The sequence below is a fragment of the Stegodyphus dumicola genome, chromosome 1, assembly GCF_044657685.1.
Source record: "Stegodyphus dumicola isolate Sdum_Otavi_A_Nest chromosome 1, ASM4465768v1".
NCBI lineage: Eukaryota > Metazoa > Arthropoda > Arachnida > Araneae > Eresidae > Stegodyphus > Stegodyphus dumicola.
Window position 1 is genome coordinate 11,502,038 of NC_140768.1, and position 23,069 is coordinate 11,525,106.

At 33.8% G+C, this 23,069-nt stretch overlaps 1 protein-coding gene across 1 annotated transcript in view; it reads left to right on the forward strand.

The window, feature by feature from the left end:
- The window catches only part of LOC118188262 (protein C-ets-1-like), a 144,436-nt gene that overhangs the window by 45,907 nt on the left and 75,460 nt on the right, over positions 1–23,069 (forward strand). The window contains exon 3 of the mRNA XM_035358659.2: positions 5,942–6,113. Coding sequence (XP_035214550.1) covers positions 5,942–6,113 — 172 coding nt within the window. The remainder of the gene's footprint in view (positions 1–5,941; positions 6,114–23,069) is intronic.

A 23,069-nucleotide genomic window follows, 5' to 3' on the forward strand; every position in this document is an offset into this window, starting at 1 on the left:
ATGAGAAATCTGTATCTAATGAAATTCGAGGAAATAAGTTTAAATGAAATGCAGCAGCCAAATGCTTATAATTTAATATTCCGTACAAGAAAGTCATGTGGTGTCCGCATCAGGATTTTTTTAACGCCAACTGTCGTATAATTGGTCGTGCCGAATTTTGATGACGCGTCACAATTCCCACGCTTTCATCATCCATTCTTTTACTGTTCGGCTTTGTCGTGTTAACTGGAGTTCCCAAAATGGCTATTTTCTGGCCACTTATTTCCCACGCTTTCACTAAAAACGTTTAATTGCTCTTCCAGCATATGAAGCGTGACGATGTCATTTGCGTGGAAAGAGATCATCCTGCTGAAAAAAAAGTAGCAGCCAAAATCCTCTGTTTCTGTCTCATTTCGTACAGATTGAATCATTTATTTATTTATTTCAGTTGCCTTTTATTTGACCTTTCTGCTTCGTTTCGTATTGTGAAATAAAGCTTCGTTTCCTAACCTGCGCGGTAGTTTAGTATTCACAGGGGTTTGAGATTTATGCGGGGTCATAAGCGTTTCGGGGAACACGCCCATTCGGGGATCACCCTCTAATTACAAAACAGGGTTTATGATAACATTAGAAGGGTGTTTTTTTTTTTTTAGTTTTCAGAGACTGTGCTTTTATGATGTTTCTTGTGCAACAACACTTACTTGTCTAGTTCTCAGTTCCGCCGATTTCCTAAAAAATTTCCATTGTTTTAAATTTTTAGAGTTAGCGTAGTCAGCGTAGTCATTTAGTGAGAAGAAAATGGCAACAGTTTAAGAAACAAGATCGCAGAAGGAAACAGAAGCAAAAATTTGAATGCTCTAATGATTGTACCTCTTGTGGAACGGTGTTTAAGACATCCGGGCGAACCCTACCCCGAATCGAAAATTACAAAGCTTCGAAATAGTATCTCAACTAATTGAAGATTGATTACAATAAAATTATATATATATATATAATATATATATATATATTTATATAGTATTTCTTTAAAAAAAAAGGGGGGGCATTTTTTACATAGACAAACGTGAACTTGAAGACTTACAAATTTCAATAGACTTTGTTAATATTTAATTAATGAAAATAATTTTGTAAAAGTTATTATTATCATATAATTTTAGATGGGTGGAAAAAATTAAGAAAGATATAAGGTATTGGAGAGGTCCGAGGTTCGAGTCCCGGCGAGGACACTGCACATTTTTCATCTCTCCTGCTTCGAAATAACCTAATGACTATATAAAGTTATTATTGAATTATTAATAGAATTCATAAAAAAATCGAATGACGAAATTTTAGGACAAATTGCTAGTCATATATGTATTAATTAAAACTTTAAATTCCTTAGTAACTGATGAAATTCGTTTAAATATTTGTGTTTGTTACTAATAATATCTATTAAAAATACCATTTTGGATTATTTTTTAAATCAGAAACATTAAATTTTTAATCGATCAGGAAACTTGTCTAAAAGTACTTAAATAAAAAAAAATATGTATTCAATTTAGAATTAAATTCATAGTAACATTTTTTAAATGTATTTTACCTTAAGATTGAGTAAGTGTTTAGAACAAGAAAATAATGAGTCCTATCAATTCAGAGTTTATCAGTTAAAAAAAACTAACAACATTTTTCAACATTTTGCTTTACTCAAATGAAAACTAAACGTCAGTTATGTTTCTTTTAATCAAAATAACTTTTAATTATTATATTTTAACAGCAAAAATGTATGAATTTTTTAAAAAAATAAAGTTTTTAGATTTTATATTACGCTCAATGGGGCCTTTTTTTTAACGTTTTGTGTGTCATCTTTATTTCTTAAATAACATGTTCTTCGCATTTAAACCATAAAATTCTATTCAACAGCAATATCGGAAAATAATTTAAAAAGAGTATATCTTTAGAATTTACGATACACAATCTCACGCGCTGGAGATAATTTTTTTTTTTTTTTTTTGTTTGTTTTTGTTTTTCCGTACAGTGTTGCCATTGCTGGCTTTGAAATCGTTGAGTTTGTTAATGAAAAATTCATTAAAGTTTTACAAAATATGAAATCGGTAATCAAACTAATTCCAGATTCCAAATGTTGGCTTCCAGATGCCCATATTCGAGATTACGTTATTCAATATTTGATGGCTCTAGGTACCGTTGTTTTATCACAATGCGAGAAGCATACTTAGTTTCTTTAAATATAATACAGGCTCTAATATTTGGTGGCAACAATTTGAAAAGTGATACGTCGTTTATGGTGAAACGCCACAAAGTTCCAAAACGAAATTAATACCCTTTCTGGGCTAATGCCCTTTAGACTGAAAAAAAAAAAAAAAAAAGGAAGAAACCCGAATAAAACCTGATGCATTTATGGTATTACTGTTTAAAATTTGTTATCTATATTATTGATTATTGAAGAAACAAAGCACATAGACAAAAATCGTCTTTTTTTATTTTATTTTTTTTTTTTTTTATTTTAGCATCTGTACACTTTTTGTTTAAAAAAAAATATTAACACAAAACTTTACTGTACCCAGTTTATATTCTACCTGCACACTAGCACGATCTGTATAAGAATCAACGGAGCAGTTATACCGGGGGGGGTGTAGGTTTCCAAACATATTCCCACGCTTGTGGGACTTCTGGAGGTCATAATGCCCTCCCCTCATCGGTTCATCGTCTGCGGGTTGCAATTCAGAGCCCCATCCTCATCCCCCATTTCGGTATAGTCTAGCACGCAGCATTTCTTCGGGGGAGGGTTTCCCATATGTAAGTACTTATAGGCAAGTCCATTTTGTTGTTTAGGTATGAAAGGGGGTTGGGTTATGAAGACTACGCTTTTCTGTTATTCCTAGAAAACAGTTCATTAAAGGAAAATGGTGCGGGGCTATTATATTATGACTTCATTTTTCTTTGTCTGGCACACTGTATTGCATCCCATATTTAACCTTTTAACCACCGAAAATTCGGTCCGTTTTACCATTTTTTTTTATGATGATTGCTTGATGATATTTCGTTACTTATAGCTAAATCAAAGATACATACATATATCTACATATAATAAAAGAAAGAGTCTGTCTATGTGTGTGTGTTTCGTTCCTGTTGCGTGTAAGCTAATAATCCCAGAGCTACGAAATATGGTACGTAGGTGCATCTAGACAAGAGCCAGTGCACCTCGAAGAGATTTTTTCAAAATTTGAATCAGAATTTTTTTAGTTTATCTTTTTTGATGAAATCACATCATTTCGTATAAATTCATTCTTTTTGAAATGTGGTTTTGGCAACAGTTTTTCATTCAGTGCTTTATATACTGGACTGCTGACTGTTAAAAATATGAGACAAAATATTATTAATTATACACGCACATCGCAATCTTCTTATTCTGACATGCATGTGTCTCGCGAGGCACAACAGAAAGAATTTTCTTTTCTTTTCTTTTCTTTTTTTTTTTCCCTTCTCTCTTTCTTTATTAGCTAATGGCAAAGAGGTTTCTATATTTTGAATTAAGTCACCCACAAAGCACAATTTTGATTGGTTATTGCTTTCTGATGATAGTTTCATTCTTTTAGAAATGAGGTTTTGGCAGCAGTTTTTCATTCATTTCTTTGGACTGTTTTCTCTTGAAAATATGAGATTTATTGTTTATTTCCTTGTAATTTTTTTACATTATGTTTTAATTACATATAATTTTAATTATATAAAAACTTTTGCATGATTTTTTTCAGAAAACAAAGTTCTTAACTTCCTTTATACCATTTGAATTCTTAAGATTTTGCAACGACAAATTGGTTAATTTATTTATTAGGATAATTAATATTTGTGTTAAGGGATATTGCTTTAGGCATTTTTCTAGTACATTTAAAAGCCATACGAAGGCTGGCTAGTACCGTATATCTCGGCGTATAACACGCATTTTTAATACAAAAAGTGAGAACTAAATTTACAGAGGCACGCTATACTTCCAATATAAAAATGGTAGATTTGAAAAGAGAAAAACTTGAACCTACAAAAATTTGATTTCTGCGTCTTTTTAGGATCGAATTCGCAACACTTTCTTCTAGGATAGGTCATTTCGGCACTCCTTTTTGCAAAGCACATTTATTCTTTGGCTTATTAATTACTGTGATATTATTTTTCTTCCGCACACCATTGAACTTTCACCACTTCCAAACATCGTTGCAGCAGACGATTTCCATTTTCAAATTCCATTTCCATTTAGCAAACTGAATGGCTTTATATTTGAAATCAGCACTGTTTTTGTTTCGTTTGGCAGAAGCCACATTTACTACTAAAAGAAACGCTGGATCAACTATATATCAGCTAAAGTATATGCGATTTTACTAAAGCCTTCGATGTTCACTTCAAAATCACCTTCAAATGATTACAGAAAGACAAAATATTTGACTCCTAATTTCGCGAATTCATTCGCGTCGGAAGAGCATTCTTACCCCTAATTTTGTCCCCTTTTCTCCAAACCCTAGAATAACATTCTTGTGCACATTTGCATTGAATACAACCCATCTTCTTTGCAGAATTATTTACTCCCTCAAGTATTTCCTCCATACACACACATACTGTTTATTCCCTTTCGCCTGTAAGTTTAACATACCATTGCTCGAAAGCCTGCAAAAAAAATCGTCGAATGAACGACTCCAAAAGGTAACAGCATCGCAAAATATATCTTTCAGGTTACCTCGTAACGAAGTGTGTGTGAATACGACGAATGTACGTAGAAATTAAAAAAATATAGTTTGAACTTGCAAGTGCGCGTTATATGCCGGAATGTAAGGTAACTATTTTGAAGAGGAAAATAATTCTATCATCTGCGTTTCTTAAATATTTTGTTTTACCCGAGCTCTTGAAATACTAATAATCATTTACGAAATAAAGTCTTATCATATACCGTGATTGATAACTTTCTTTTTTATTAAAAACGTTTTTTCCCTCATTAGATTTGTATGATATAAGTTCTGCATTTTTTGATTATCTAAAAAATCTCTTTTTAGTTCATTAGTAACTGGAATTGCATTCATTCATAATTAGATATACGTTATATATTCATAATTAAATATACGTTACTGCGTAAAATCAGATATGAATTAATTTAAATATAATTAGATGAAATAATAACTAGTTTTAAAAAAAAGTTTTTTTTTTTTTTTTTTTTTTTTTCCAGCTGCATAACCTAAGATGCTTTATCGTCTGCTGAAATCAAATAACTAAATAACTTGTGTGATGCTCGCTAAATATTTCCGAAAGAAAAGAATAAAACTGCGAAAGAATTTTGTTTTATTAAGTGTGTGTTGTTTACACACACTTATTAAAACAAAATTACAATTCTGATGTTACTGCGTAAAATCAGAGATGAATTCATTTAAATATAATTAGATGAAATAATAACTGGTTTTAAAAAAAAAGTTTTGTTTTTGTTTTTGTCCAGCTGCATAATCTAAGATGCTTTATCGTCTGCTGAAATCAAATAACTAAATAACTTGTGTGATGTTCGCTAAATATTTCCGAAAGAAAGAATAAAAATGCGAAAGAATTTTGTTTTATTAAGTGTGTGTTTTTTACACACACTTAATAAAACAAAATTACCATTCTGATGTTACTGCGTAAAATCAGAGATGAATTAATTTAAATATAATTAGATGAAATAATAACTGGTTTTAAAAAAAAAGTTTTTTTTTTTGGGGGGGGTGTCCAACTGCATAATCTAAGATGCTTTATCGTCTGCTGAAATCAAATAACTAAATAACTTGTGTGATGTTCGCTAAATATTTCCGAAAGAAAAGAATAAAAATGCGAAAGAATTTTGTTTTTATTAAGTTTGTGTGTTGTTTTTCAGAATACGGGAATAAAACAAAAATATCGTTCTCGTCTTTCCAACTTTTGTCCTTGCCATGGGTAACCTGACGAAGTCTTTTTTCGATTTCAGATCAAATTCGAGATGGACTACCATTCACAGGATGGGGATCAAATGTGCATGATTCCCTTGGAATCTATCAAAAAAGAGAATGTCGACGACTCATGTGTACCGGAAAGGCCACCTTACAAATCTATGAGGAAAGTACCATCCATGAGCGATCTCTCCGAAGAAAGCTCTCTGGGTGAGTGTTCTATGGATTAATTTTCTTTTATGGAATTCTTCTGGATAAGAAGTGTGCCTCAAAGTAATGATGTTCTTACATGCGAAGCGTAAAAAGGAGATGTTGTTTTCATTTAGTTCTTTTTAACGGTAAAAAAGGAAAATAAGTTGTTGCCAATCCACGTGTATAAGATCTTTCGTTTATCTTTGTTCATCAGCCTAACAAAGTAAATGATTTGAAAAGTAATTTTGTCTGAATTTATTAATAATATTTAGCGCTGAATGCTATTTCATACCTTTAGCGTAAAATAAAATAAATTTCTGTCATTATATACTATCCCAGTTGTAAAAATTTTATTTACAGTCATTGCGTTCTCTATTGATTGTGTGAAAAATAAATCTAATGGTAATGAAATTTTGTAGTAATGTTTAGATTGCATTCCTGTCTGTGGATTTAAAAAAAAAATATTCAAATTGTAATTTTTATTTTCAAACAATAGTGTAATTTTTTATACTTTTTTCTATTCACACCATTCTATTTTAGATTCTCCCCTCTCAAAAAAAAAGAGGGTTTCATTTCAGCGCGAGAGACTGTGTATCGAAAATTCTAAAGATATGGCTTTTTAAATATTTTGTGACATTGCTGTTGAATTGAATTTTATGGTTTAAGTGCGAAGAACATGATAGTTAATAAATAAAGGTTACACACAAAACGTTAAAAAAAGAGCCCTTTGGGCCTAATATAAAATCTGAAAGCTTTCAGATTTTCTTTTCTTTGAATTATTCATGAGCATGAATTTAAACATTCATTGTCGTTCGTATCTTAATGACGAAGTTGCTTATTAAAAAAATTATGTGTAAAAACTAATTATGGTAATTTAAATAATAATTATACTGCTTATTTTAAGAAACCAGTTAGGTTTAAAAATTGTTTAAAAATTACTTGCAGCAAAATGGCAGTGGAAAGTTAAATTTCGAATTTGTTAGCCCAAAGGGCATTAGCCCAGAAGGGCTATTAATTTCGTTTTGGCATTTTGCTTTGTTTCACGATAAATGTTGGTTCACTTTTCAAGCTGCTGCCACCAAATATTACAGCCCTGTATTGTATTAAAAAAATTAAATAATGAGCAATCTACATAAATGTATGCATGTTTATCGCATTGTGATAAAACAACGGTACGTAGAGCTATCGAATTTTGAATAACGTACATTTCCATTCGAATATAGGCGTCTGGAAGTACAAGTTTGGAATTTGTTGTATTATTGATTTCTTATTTTGTAAAACGTAATGAATTTTTGATTAACAAACTCAATGATTTCAAAGCAAGCAGTTGCAACACTGTACGGGAAGGGGGGGGGGAATCGGAAATTCTAAAGATATGCTCATTTAAAAATTATTTTGCGATATTGCTGTTGAACTGAATTTTATGGTTTAGAGTACGAAGAATTTATTTTACAAATAGAGGTAACACACAAAACGTTAGAAAAACGCCCCTTTGTGCGTAATGTCAAATCTGAAAACTTTCAGATTTTTAAAAAAAGTATATTTCATATTCTGTACTAATTTAAGAAATATTTGTTTAACAAACTGAACTATTTGAAATGAGAAGTTGCAACACTGTTCTAAATCAACCATTTTTATCTCCAGCGCGCTGGACTGTTGAACAATTATTTAAAAGATCTATCAAAACAGAAATAATAGGGAAAAGTACGGAAAATTCTTTTCTTGGAACAGTTTTAAAGCACCATTTAATGACAGCAACTCAACATTGGGATAAAACCATTTAATAGTGATATTTCAAACTCCAGCTCATTCCAAGGCGGAGCGAAATGACTGTTTTCACAGTTCGTGCGACAATTACCAGCCACTCCTCTTTCACGCTCATAGTGACAACCACTCCTTTTTGCTAAGTAACTCCTCCTGCAACTTTGCTTTTTAACGGAAATGTATTTTAAAATATTGTTGCCACCTGAGCTAAAAAAAAAAAAAAAAAAAAAAAAAAAAAGCAATAATGAACGGATTAGTTACGATCCAAGTAATTAATGCTATTTGTAGCGAAAGAACGATGCAAAGTTAAGGAATTCTGTACAATATTTTGTAGAATGGCGGTGCGTAAGCTAAGCTTCAAGAAGCGAAGACAGATATAAACATGAATGAAAGCTGAAAGATTTAGTTTCTTATCAGTTGGCCCAGTTGCTTACACAGAGAGAGTGACGCACCATTCTAAATTTGAACAAAGAACCCTTGAACTGAGCATGCGCCATCAGTAACGCGATATGTGGCTTCTACCGACGAAGATTTTTTTCTTTTTCTTTTAGTTTCTGCTGGCTTACTCGGTAACAGCTGTGGTATTAAAAACACTTTGACTTCTGCTGCTTGCCAAATGGCGGTTATGATGCCGAGCGTTGATTGGGTGACTTTAAAAACCGAGTGTTCTGTTTTACACGAAAGACGAAACGGTGTATGTCTGTCTTTCAGTCTTTGTTCTCCATTGTGAGTAAGCATTCTCAAACAGTACATCTACGCCATTTTTTTTTTTTTTATTACGGTCGAAAAGAATTAGATGGGCAGCTTTCATTGATGATTGAAAGACGAGAAGTGTTAATATGAAAGTATTTAAAATTAGGTTGAATTCATCCACTGAAGTTTCGTTATTTTTAAGAAAAATTATGCATTTAGAGGGAAGAACCCATCTTCTTTAATGAAGAATTAAAGAGAATATTTTTGTTGCTTGAAGAATGAGAACCCAGTTTTGGCCTTTCAAAGTTCATGGAGTGCCCCCCCTCCCCTGCATAAAACTAGTATTAATAAAAAAATATTTTTTTGATTTTTATTAATATTTCTTTATTTTCTCGAACCGACCTTTGTGTCAAATGATCTTTCTCACAGACGTCTTTGTGTCAAAACGAATCTGATATTTCAATTGTCAAACATTTTTTTTAAAGCTTTATCTTAATATTTAGTTATATACATTGATTTCATTTTTTAAATAAAATAATTCTTTATTTGCGTCATTTAGTAAACTACCAAATATAAATTTTCAAACATTGTTTACAATTATTTTACTTTTCCTTAAAAGTAAAGTAGTACGAAAAACTGTTGTGTTAAAAAAAATTAAATGTGTGCTTAATGCATTTATCTTTCTAAGATAAGCTTAATGCATTCCTCCATCCCCCCTTCCCTGCTAAAGCGTCCATTAGTGGTCAAATAGACCTATCTGAACGGTAATAGTTTGACCTGGGTTCGAACCCAGACGAACAGCTGTCTGCTTTGAGTTTTCATTGTTTCCCGTCAGTCCCGTGAACACGAGTCTTCCTTCACAAAATAAATAAATACATAAATAAAAATATTAAAGACTTCAGATACTGTATAAACCCAAAACTGCGCGAATGTAGGTTTTCCCCTTTCTTGCCGGGGAGTTAAACCCCTCATTCCGAAGAAGCCCAAAGGGGCCTTTTTTAAAACGTTTTGTGTGTTACCTTTATTTATTAAATATTCTGTTCTTCGCACTTAAACCACACAAAATTCAATTCAACTACAATATCACAAAATGTTTAAAAACAGCATGTCTTTAGAATTTTCAATACACAGTCTCGCGCGTTAGGGATAATTTTATTTTTCTCCCCGTACGGTGTTGCCATTGCTCGCTTTGAAATCGTTGAGTTTGTTAATCAAAAATTAGTTAAGGGTTTACAAAATTTGAAATGGATAATAAGCTCCTAATTCGGGAATGCAGATGCCCATATTCGAGTGGAGGATTACGTTATTCAAAATTGGAGGACTCTAGGTACCGTTGTTTTATCACAATGCGAGAAACATACGTACATTTATGCAGATTCTTCAGTATTTAATTTCTTTAAATATAGTACAGGGCTGTAATATTTGGTAGCAGCAATTTGAAAGGTGAACCGACATTTAAAGTTTTCAACGTAAAATGCCGAAACGAAATTAATATCTGTTCTGGGCTAACGCCTTTTGGTTAAGTCATACCCATATACTTTTTTTACATGTTACTAGGCCAAAATTAATTTTAAACTTTACTTCCATTTTATCTTTAACCAAAAAAATTTCAAAATGGCGCAATACGGGAATGTCCATTGTACTGTAATTTGATAACTGCTTCATAAAACTTCATAAATTTTATGAGATTGTTTTAAAAATCTCTTTTAAAAAAATGTAATATGCAGAATCAAATGTAAAAATTTACAAATAAAAATACACATCTTCTCAGAAATAAAATTTTTACAGAACAGTAAACACAGTTGTTTTCATTTATTTATGCAACGCACAATGACGTACTCCTACCCAAAATGCACAAGATAGTATACGTATGTGTTTGCAATCAATAAAATTTAGTTACAATATGTTCTTAAAATCAAAAACAATAATAATAGACTATGCTCAAGTAAATAAGAATAATCACGAAAATTTATTAATGCATAATTTTACTTAAAACAAAATATATTATCTTTACAGTTAATAAAGAAAACTGCATAAAACGTCTATTATGTTTTCAACTTATTCGTTTATTTTGGAGTATATGCTCCTATTAGCAAACGAATTTCACAAATTGTCACACAAGCAGGTTTCAAACACCATTCATCGTTTCAATCACAGTTTAAGGTCCCAAAGACGGAGCAGAAGAATAAAACGATTGGCTAATTTACAATAAACTTAACACCCACACAAAAATTTCCATTCAATGGAATCGCAGCGTATTCCTACTCCAAACAAGAAAGTGCGTGACACGAATATGATTTAAAAAAAATTTCCTAACCCGAAGACCGGAAATATGTACATTAGCGAATAAAACGGTTCGGCAATTTGTTTCATTTCGGTGGCAAGGGAAGTTAAGTTACATTGAATGCGAAAATGCCAACCATATGGAAAGAGCCAAGGGCATTCAGAAACTGAATCAAAATCTGTCCATTGTTGCAATCCCGTCTTGTGGTCAACGGGGAAAGGCGAAAAGAAGGAGACCTTAATGACACCCTGAAGTCAGGTTTCCGGTGTGGACACGGTGCTGGAGTAGGTCACCGTTGGTCATAAATTTTGCAGATAAATGGCAGTCGAGTAAAGCTAACATCCGGTTAATTGGAAAGGCTAGTAAACAACGGCGAGTAAAGAAGAGTTTGTAATCGTGCACATATTTCACCCCGCAAAGGAGAGGAAAAGTCATTTGAAATTTTAAAATCTTCTTTTTTATCAGATAACAACAATAAGTATTCTTGTTATTTAACCTATTAAGAGCTCATCTTTTTGTTTTTAAACCCAAAGCGCGTTAGCCCAGAAGAGTTATTAATTTCGCTTTGGCATTCTGCGATGGTTCAGTATAAACAGCGTGTCACTTTTCAAATTGTTGCCGCCATATGTTATCGCCTTGTCTTATATTTAAAGAAATTAAATAATGAAGAATCCGCATAAATGTATACGTGTTTCTCGCATTGTGATAAAACAACGGTTACCCAGAGCCATCCAAATTTGAATAACGTAATCTTCCATAGAATATGGGCACGTGGAAGCCCTAATTTAAATTTGAAATTTGTTTTATTATCGATTTCAGATTTTGTAACACTTCAACGAATTTTTGATTAAAAAAAACTAAACGATTTCAAAACGAGCAATGGCAACACTGCACGGAGAAGGAGGGGAAACATTTTTATCTCGAGCGCGCGAGGCTGTATATCGGAAATTTTAAAGATATGCTCATTTTCTAAGTGGTGGTAGTGTATATAATGTAAAAAAAAAAAAAAAAAAAGTAAGTTAAAAAAGAAATCTGAAATTTTTCAGATTTTAAATTACGTCCAAAGGGGCGTTTTTTTAACGTTTTGAGTGTTACCTTTATTTATTAAATATCATGTTCTTTGCACTTAAACCATAAAATTCAGTTCAAGAGCAATATCGCAAAATAATGTTAAATTAAGCATATCTTTAGAATTTCCGATATACACAGTCTCGCGAGCTGGACATAAAAGTATTTTTTTTTTTTTTTATATATAACGTTGCCATTTCTCGCTTTTAAAGCATTGAGTTTGTAAATCAAAAATTCGTTAAAGTTTTACAAAATATAAAATCTATAATAAAACAAATTCCAAATTTGGGATTTCAGATGCCCATATTCGCAGTAGGATTTCGTCATTCAAAATTCGATGGCTCTATGTACCATTGTTTTATCACAATGCGAGAAATAGACAATCATTTATGCAGATTTTTCATTATTTAATTTCTTCAAATATAATGCAGGACTCTAACATTTTGTGGCAACAGTTTGAAAAGTGAACCGACGTTTATGAGTCCGACGCAAAATGCCAAAACGAAAGCAATAGTCCTTCGGGACTCAAGTCCCTTTGGACTAAAAAAATAAAATAAAATAAAAATAAAATAAAATAAAATTACTATTCCTCTGCAGTTACTATTCAAAAAAGATTAACTTTGCAAAGTTAGGACTTTATTTTTCATCGATGAATTCATAGTTTTACTACTTATTTAACCAAGATTTTTACTTTTTATTTTTACTATTTCGTATCGTGTGTTTTAAAATCAAAGTTCGTGGTAACACCAAGTGCTTTCTCTCACTCATTAGCCCTAGTGAGCTACATGACCTCATTTTCGACTTTTACAGTTTCCTATTCATTTAATGATTATATCGCAAGTTTAGAAGATTTTCGAGTGTTTCAAAAGACATAGGACTTTTAAATTCACAGATAGTTGTTGCTTTTACTATGTTCGAACTTTATTTATTTCCAAAAACTACAAAAAACTTCATTTTTCGAACACTGACTCCTCGACCAATCTAAATGCCGGACGCTGATCACGTGTTTCTGCTCTTCTTGACTCGCCCAGAAGCTTAAGACTTTCATTTCGCCTCTCGCCACCATTTATATAATCACCCATGCTATGCCATGATATGCAATTTAGCAAAACTTATTTTATGAGTTCTCTCATTTATTGATCTCGTCTTTGGGCGCGGTGTATTTTTAAATGCACCTCTTAAATTTTTAACTTTATGGTCTATGGTTAAATGATAATATACTGGTAAGAGCTCCTATAGTAGCTAAAGCCAGCAGTAAAGATATGATCCAAGATCCAAGAAGCTCATTTTAAAATTATTTTGCGATATTTGAATTGAATTTTATAGTTTCAGTACGTAGAACATGATATTTAACAAATAAAATTTTATATTTATTAAATATTTTTGTCAACTATTTTTTATCAGTTTACATTTTTTTAAACTGCACCTTTTTCTGGTTTAGTATTGCATTACCAAAATGCAACACATTTCTGCTAAAATTATCAGCTCTCGCCACAAAAATCCTAAAAGCAGAAATTTTCAATCGGTAAGCAAATAATTGCTCGTGATTACATGAAGGGGTGATAAGCGAAAGATGAGACCGCAGCCATCGCCCACCCGCGTGCCAAGACGCACGTACACCCTGCGAGGCCTCAGGTTTACAGGAAAGTTTGCGGGAATATTTACTCGTAAAAAAAAGAGAACTGTTTATAACGTTACTGAAATTCGCCAGAAGTTCAGTTCAGTTAAAAGAAACTCGTGGAAGAGTAATGAAAAATCTGTTTACAATAGCGTGTTACTCTATCGTCTATGTAGTAATAAAGAGCGTTTGATGTCTTTTTTAAAGGAAACAAAAGACGCTGTATCTCATCTGCAAAGCTTCTTTTGCCTGCATTTCATTCTGCATGTTAATCATCATGGGAATGCAGAGATAGCGTTGTCATAACAATAGGTTCAGTTGTTTCTACCGAAGAGTGAGATTTGGTGGATATTTTATTGGCAAGTACAAACTTAATTTTACTCAGACTGTGTGAACTTTTCTTGTTCATTCGTCTTCGTTCGTATATATTTTCCATAAAATATTTATTCCGGAATCCGTTTTCTTTAGTTTTCTTCGGAGCATTTAGAATGGTTGATGATATTCTCTATTCCGTCTGACTACATAAGAAAAAATAAATTCAGGTGCCAGCGGCCGAGCGGGAAAATCGCTTAACACTGGTAGTTCCGTGTAAGGATCGAATCCCGCGAACGGCCTGGCTGCATGGACGTTTTCGTGGTTTTCTCCATCTATAGGCTTGCTAGATGTCCCGGTTTGCAGACAAAATCCCGGTGTCACGGCCGCATATAAGCATTCTGTACCGCGCCACGCGCATAGGGAAAAATCCCTCCTCGTGATTGGATATGGCTTCCGATGGCATCATTTTCTTTACGCTTAGAAGGCCCACCAGCGGCCGAGCGGTAAAGTCGCTGAACACTGGTAGTTCGGTCCGAGGTTCGAATCCCACGAACGGGCTGGCTGCATGAGTGTTTTCGTGGTTTTCCCCATGTGTAACGTGTATACGAGCCAGTTCCCCTTAAAAGGTCCTCCACGAAGGCATCCCTCCCTTAAGGGGGCTCATACACCTTAAACCCCTTATGATCTTCGAATACGTGACTGTTGCAAGAATTGGGATATTTTATTTATTTTAAAAGCAATTACTTCCAACTTTTTACAGCTGAGTACATAATATAGCTGCTTTGGAAAATAGTAACCAGAAAGTTTGTGTTGCCAGAAATATTTTTGTAATTTAATCCTCTTTGTGACAAAATATTTCGCCATGTTTCCACCTTGCGCGCATGATATTTTAAAAATGGCTAATGGTACATACTTGAAATTGGATGCAATTCTTTATATGGGCACTACTTTCTAACTGAACCAACAATCTGATGAATATTTTAATATTGAAAAATTTTATGGACGAAAACATTAAAAATTGTGCTAATAAAATACATTTTATAAACTCAACTCAAAATAAAATAAAAATTTAACATGAAATTTTTAGAATTTTAGGTTCACAGTAGTTTCCAAATGTTATAAAAGCTATATATTAAATATGGAATTAAATTGCGAAACAGAATGTTTTAAACTGTGCGCGAAATTTGGAAACGTGACGAAAAATGTTGTCACAAAGCGGATTAAATTGTAAAAAATATTTGTGGCAACACGAACTTTCTGATTATTATTTCAGAGAACAGCTATATTATGTAGTCAGCTGTAAAAAATTGGTAGTAATTGCTTTTAAAATAAATAAGTTATCCCAATCCTTGCAACAGTCACCTATTCGAAAATCTTATGGGTTTTAAGGTGTATGAGTCCCCTTAAGGCAGATAGCCCTCGAGTGCTTTGCCGTAATCTAATAAACCAAACCAAGCCCATAAAAAGTCCTCCACGAAGGCATCCCTGCTCTTAGGCAGATGCCCTCGAGGCTTTGTCATAATCACACACACATCTTTACGCTTAGGAACACCTTGACTTTGCTTGGGCTTCAGGGTACACCTCCATACCGTTTGTTTACATTTTGGTAGCAGTGCCGAAAAGATTATTACGTGCTTTGTATTTTTATTGTTATGAGATTATACTTCTTACAACATTGTAGTGTGGTGAATTTGATATAAAAAATGTAGTGATTTTTTTCCTACAGAGGAAAAGTATTATTTTTTCTTGTTGTTTAGTATTTTTTGTTACCAAACGATTTACTAGTGTGTCTTTGCAACAATACATGGCGTTGCTGCCTGATGATTCAATTCTGGTTGCTATGGTAACGAACTTTCAACTCATAATTTATGTGATTTGTATTCTATTCTTTTTTGTTTTATTAATTGCTACTGTGCTTGGAGTGATGTGAGCTGTGTCGTCACGTGGACGGCATTCCTTCTATTTCAAAGAATTATGTAAAATAAACAAGTCATAATTACAGTCCGCTTACCTTTTTTTGTGAACGTACTCATAACACTTGTGCTAACTTTGTAAATGTGTAGTGATATTAAGTGCAGGGATTTTTAATAAATGTATTCTTAATTTAAACCCCTTCATATAAAAGGTGTTGTGATTAATTATTTTATGTTCATTATATAATCACAAAAACGACGTTGGGAGCTAACATTACACAAGTACACAATAAATTCACAATATTTATAATCAGTAAAATTCGTAAAAATTCGTAAAATTCGTATACTAAAAACTAAAATTCATTTTTGAAGTTAGACTATAGATTTGGAACATAGAAATAGAAATACATATTTTAAATGGAATAAATAATATTGCTTTATGAATATTGCCCATTTTTTAATACGTAACATCTTTTATACCTTTGCCTAAAAATAGTATTTGTCAGAGAAAGGAGTTTCAACAGGATGCCATCTTCAGAGCGCTGCAGCTAAATTTTTTTCGTTTCAAAGGAAACAAACGATAATTATCACGCTTTCGTGTTATTTAACAAAAGCAAAACCGTATAACACCGCCTAAACGTCATTACGCCAAGGGAACATTATGTCATCTGAAGGTACAGGGGTTGGACAAAAATATGGAAACACCTTTAAAAAAACATGTTTCTTTGCTTAATATGGTGTAGGAAACCCGTTGGCATCTAAAACAGCTTGCAGTCTTCTCGGAATGGATAAATACAGTTCCTGTATGTTTGTCAAGGGAATATTATACCATTCTTCCTGCAAAACGGTGGCAAGTTCAGATAACGATGTTGGCGGTGGATAACGAGAACGCACTTTCCGTTCCAATGTAGACCACAAAGGTTCGATAATATTCAGGTCTGGTGAGTGTGGTGGCCAGGAGAGATGGGACAACTCATCCTCGTGCTCAGAAAACCAGTCCTGGACAATGTGAGCTGTGTGAACAGGGGCTTTGTCGTCTTGGAAGACACCATCACCATCGGGGAACAAAGTTGGTACCATGGGATGAACTTGATCGGCCAAAATGTTCACATAAGTCTTGGCAGTCATGTGCCCTGACACAGTTATCATGGGGCTAGCAGAGAACCACGATATGGCTGCCCAAACCATAACAGAACCCCCGCCATGTTTCACTCTTGGCAACAAGCAGTCTGTATTATAGGCTTGAGATGGCGTTCTCCAGACGTAAACTCGGCCAGAAGTGGGAAACAATGTGAAAGAAGACTCGTCAGACGACCATATTACTCGCTTCCACTGCTCTATAGTCCAGGCTTTATGACTTAAACACCACCTTTTCCTGTTACGGGCATTAGCATCACTGATGAGTGGCTTCTCAATTGCAGCACGGCCAGCAATTCCCTGTTTATGAAGCTCCCTTCTAATTGTTTCGGTACTCACAGGGTTCGGTAACACAACATTCATTTCAGCAGTAACTTTTGCAGCTGTGGTCTTCTTATTTTTCGTCGCAATTGCCCTTAATGATCGTCTGTCACGATCACTCGGGACACACTTTCGTCCGCGCTGTGATTTAGCAGATGATGTTTTTCCGCTTTTCAAATATGCGGAATAAATCTTCGATACAGTACCTCTTGAAACACTAAACACCTCGGCTCCCTTGCTTACGGAAGCACCTACCATACGTGCTCCAACAATTTGCCCATTTTCGAAGTCTGTTAACTCTGACATAATGCAATGACAACCTCACATAACAGTACTCCGACAACAACTGAACTGTTTAGCACATTTACGAAGTTGTGTAGGTGACGTCAGTAGTCAAAAACGCTAGCACCACCTACATATTTCATTAAAATCCATCTTTTTTTTTCAAACATGCATTTCACAAGGTGTTTGCATATTTTTGTCCATCCACTGTATGTCCAATCACAAGTACGGATTTTTCCCAATGCGTGTGGCGCGGTACAGAATGCTTATATACGTTCCGGCCGGTTTACTTCTCGTCCTGGTAAAAATTAAATTAGATTTTATAGATGGCCAAAAAAGTCTAAAAATAATTAACTGGGAAATATTATTTAGGATAATTACTTTGTCAGTTCTCTGTACTGTATGAAAGGTGAAAACTATAGAAAAGTGATGATCTGCCCATATTGTAAGAGACAAGATGATACTTGGGGAGACAAGATGATACGATGACTGTATTGTCATCGTATCATCTTGTCTCCCCAATCGTGACCATACGCGATATGAGAGGCTTTCCGGGCGAGTCCAGTTTTACAGTAAAATTAATATCGGATTAGCTTATGAAGGTTTTTTTACAAGATTTAAAAAAAAAAAAAAAAAAAAAAAGAGAGACTTTCTAAAAATAGTCCTAGCCAATGAAAAGTACATGTAAATATTGTTCAAATTTTTGTACTTCATTTGAAGAGTTTCTTCTTACTTTAAGTATCTTATATTTAGCATGTAAGAAATAAAATGTTTAAATTTATATGCATGTGTCATTTATTGTTACTCATGGTTTAGGTAACAATTTATTCATAACACTGAGAATAAACAACCCTCTAAAACACTCTAAAAACCCGCCAAGGGTGTGTATTCTTGAATACCCTCGTCGCGGGGGGGGGCATCCTGGTTGAACATTTCTCAAATCTGGCCAAGCCTACCCATATTATATAACGTGTATAAGAGCAAGTTTCCCTTAGAAAGCCCTCTACGAAGCTATCCCGCTTACAAAAATTTTGGTGAATCCCATAAGTATTGCGCAAATTGAGTGGAACTGTCAATTTTTTCACTTGTACTGTAATATACTATTGCAGTTTTAGGTCATTAACTTTAATTTCTAATTTTAAGACATAGAACAATGTGAAAATCTTCAATAAGTAACAGACGAAATGACAGCGTCACGTGCGAAAGCAAGGAAAATTGAACGTTTATATTATACAAAGAATGCGTCAAAACGTTTTCATTTTTTTTTTTTTTCTTTATCTGTATTGTCTTATCTTTATTTATTTTCAGATACATTGTGTAAAAATACGAGTATTTGGTAACTGTAAAATTTTTATAATAAGTTAAAGAAATATCAAAACTGGGGGGTTGCGACCCACAGTTTAAGAAACCTTGTTATAAGTCATTATCCATGCCTCCCACGAATAACATTTTCTTTTTTTTTACGCTGTTTTTATGTGAGGTACGGTTAATAATAATTGATGATTTTTCTGATGTGGACATCACACGATTTCCTTCTACTTCTACGGCCTTCTAAATTATACGGATTTTTTGTTGTTCAACCCTTTCCGGCACGCTACTTTTTAAAGTCGGAGTTTTGATTTAAAAAAAAAAAAAAAAAAAAAAAAATGTAGGAAGTCTAATTAGGCCTAGAGGAGTACGCAAGTAAAATTTTGTGAAGATAGCACTTATCGTTTTAATTCTGTGGCACACTGATTGAATAGAGCTTCCAAAAGAGTGCTGAAACGAGCATTGTTGTCAATGAACTGACCGACGAGATGCGGAGAAGCAAAGAATACAGACTCTCCAGGTGTCCTAGATGATCGGTGAGCCCGGTCTGGGCACACCTAGGGTTCGCCGTTTGATTTCAGGCAAGATTTCAAGGTAAAAATTTAAAACTAATACAAAATACGGAGATTAGCATACAGCCAAAAAAAAATAATTAACATAGAAATTTCTTTTCAAACAATTCCTTTTATACCGTAAAAAAAATCTGGAAGATATCTTTGAAAAATGAGGTGTCTTAAAAAACTAAACATGGCTAAAATAAAACATCTACTATAAATAAAGAAGGTTCAGAGTAACCTATAGTAACCTATAAATCCTTTTTCTTTCAATTTTTCTGTGCGTACAGAAGGAAATTTTTAGGTGTGTCCAGACCGGACACACTGTGCCGCAAAGGATTAAGGAGAAGAGGTCTTCGTGGATGACTTTCAAAAGGAACCTGGCTTGTATATACGTTACACATGGGAAAAGCCACGGAAATGCCCATACAACCATCCCGCGTGGGCATTTTCGTGGAATCGATGCCAGGCCGGAACTACCAGTGTTCAGCGACTTTACCGCTCGGCCGCTGGTCGGCGACGTCCCAAAAATGTTATTTTACCTTAATATAAAAATAATATTTGCTATTGCAAATCAGTCACTTATTTTAAAATGTTATTAAGAAATGTACACGAAATCACTTTTTAAGTGATTCATTAACTTACGCTGAGGAGCGATGGCGATACAGTTTAATAATATCGAAGATAAATGGAAGATTTTAAAGTTTAGAGATTGGTAACAACTCGTTCTGTATTTGCCGTGTACATAAACCGCTGAGTGGGGGGGAAAAAAATCATCCTTTCCTGGTATTAATATAGTGCCATTTCAACGATCTTGTTTGATACGACTTGGAATGCGATGAAACGTATTTTATGTAAGTTTAAATTGTATCTTAACTGGAAATTTAAAGAAAAAATATAAACTTGTCTTAAAATTCTACTTATTTATTATAACAGAGTAGCACATTTCGAGAAATCCAGCTTCAGTATCTAGTCTAAACTGCATGTCCCAGTTCCGTGCATCGCTATGTCCCACAAGGTACCCCTCCTACGGGTTCATGAACACTGGAGTTCATTTGACCCAAATAATGGTTGCTCAGCGTGTGAGGACTAGGGGTAGTGAGATCCCCTCCTGCGGGCCATGAAAACTGAGAGTGGGCGTGAAAATCCGACAGTCCCCGAGCACCTGTCGTCATGGGGTGAACGCCAGACAACCACATCGAAACTCAGTTGTGTAGGGGGGCTCGGAGGGAATATTCTGAGCGGGACGGATCCTTCTGTTGTATACTGTTGCGTGCTAAGTCGTCTGCTTTCCAACTCCCCTCCGTCCAAACAGGATGCTGTTCCCACGGTGGGGTATCCGAACAGAATCTCCGTTTAATGGTTGACTGTTCCTTCCGATTTTGCTTCGGGGGGTGGGAGCTATCTGAATTAATTATTATTTCACCGCATTACTTAAAAGTTAATTTTTAATTTCGTGGCGATTACTGTATTACACCGAAGTCTTTTGGCTCCGCAGATAACTGATAGAAATATATATTTTAAAAACTAGGTATGAAGATGAAAAATAAAATTGGATACCGTAAAAGATTAAAATAATCCAATACATGGTGACTGATAATTAAAAAAATCTGATGTGTACACCACATGACTTCTTTGTACGGAATATTAAATTATACGCACTTTTTTCTTGAATTTCATTTAAATTGATTGGATTGAATTAAATCTACTTCGTCGACAGCGCATAAACTACAATAGAATAAATGTACTCTTTAAAATTCACTATATTTATTTACTATAACAACACTCTGAATGCACAAAATTTATATCATTTGAAGAATTCTCGTTGCCACATGTTCTATTCAAATACTATAATAAAGCTAAAACGATGTACGAAAGAAATTAAGCAAACAAAACAGAAAAGAAACAGTTTTTCACAGACGATTGAGTATTTCTCATTCAATTTATTCAGCTCTCACTACGCGACAAGGCAAAAATACATAAAAACTCAAAATATCTGCATTAAAAATTACGAAGTAAATCTTAAAACTTATTTCCTCGAAACAAATTCCAGAAAGGATTAAGCATGATTTAATTCCCAATAATAAATGAAGGCGTTATCTTTGTTGTTGCGAAGCTAAGATTCCCTAGATTGGCAACAAATCCACTAGTCTGCTGTTTCAAATGTAAACAATCAATGGCCGCCATCAAGAGAAGTATTAGGCTTAGCGGCATTTAAACAACTTTAAAATTGCTGATAATTCTAAAAATATTGCACACAGATTTACTAAAGGCATAAAATCCTTAACCGGAAGATAAAAACAACATAATTCAATCATTTTTAAAGAACAAAATGTACAATTTACAAACATACAAGAGTAAAGAAACTGAGATCAATGAGCCGGGTAACAGAGTGGATTTATATATAAATATATTTATATACGTTTGGTGCGGCCGATTGCAACCAAAATACGAGGTGCATATCTGCATGTTATAGCAGTCCTATATACAAAATTTCAACGTTCTGAGGCTATTCGTTTTTGAGTTATGCGAGATACGTACGTACGTACGTGCGTACATACGTTCGAATAGACGCCACAAAAAATTCTCTTCAGAATTAATTTTAAAGCAGTTTTATAATTTTTTTGAAGGAGAAGAGTATTTTATTCTGTCCTTACGTACAGATATCACGCAAAACATCGTTAAATTGCATTCGATAGCGGTCAAAATGGATATTTTCGTTGAAATATGCTGCCTGAAAATTTTCGCGATTACAATACTTCCTTTTTACTTCGTACAAGGAAGTAAAAAACAGTTGTTGAACTTTGAATTTCTGTATATTGTCAATTAAAAATCCTTTCCACCCTTTTGAGTTGTCACAATAAATTGACTTATTTAATTCTGAGGTTTATCTTTTATATGATGTTGATTCTAGAGTCTTGTGTACGTTGAACTCGAAATATTTTTTGTTGATTTGTAATTAATCCCTTAGACCTGCCGTGCAAATATGACGTTTTGGTTTTCGAAGATAGAACGTTCATCAGCGGGGGAGAAGATATAATTATTCGCGCACGCCACCTGTGACGATAGAAAGCCGCGAATGAAGCTTTTGGTAGAATTTTTTTCCCCCGTCGCGGCGGAAAATAGGTGTGCCTGCAAGGGGAATATTTTAATTTGCTTTCCGTGGTCGTGTTATTTTGTTGCATCTATTTCAGAGTAATTGTTATTCTTAATTGCTAGCGGAGCTTTATCGCGAAATAAGTTGCTTAAGGTAAATGATTTTAGGTTGAACGAACTTGTTTTAATTGTTTACTAGATTTTCTTGAGTTTCTTTTCCTTAAAGGATCTCAAAATTAAATCCATAAAATTAAAAAAAATTGCTGTTAGACTATCATTTCACTAGGGTGCAACTAGGAATCTACGTGTGATACGAAAAGGTGACGCTGGCCCCCGAATTAAGCTCCAAAACTGTATAGTTGGAAAAATCAAAGACGTTGGTTTGGTTTGTTACTTCCTTGTACGAAGTAAAAAGGAAGTATTGTAATCGCGAAAAGTTTCAGGCAGCATCTTTTAACGAAAATATCCATTTTGACCGCTATCGAATGCAATTTAACGATGTTTTCGCGTGATATCTGTACGTAAGGACAGAATAAAATACTCTTTTCCTTCAAAAAAATTATAAAACTGCTTTAAAATAAATTCTGAAGAGAATTTTTCGTGGCGTCATTACGAACGTAT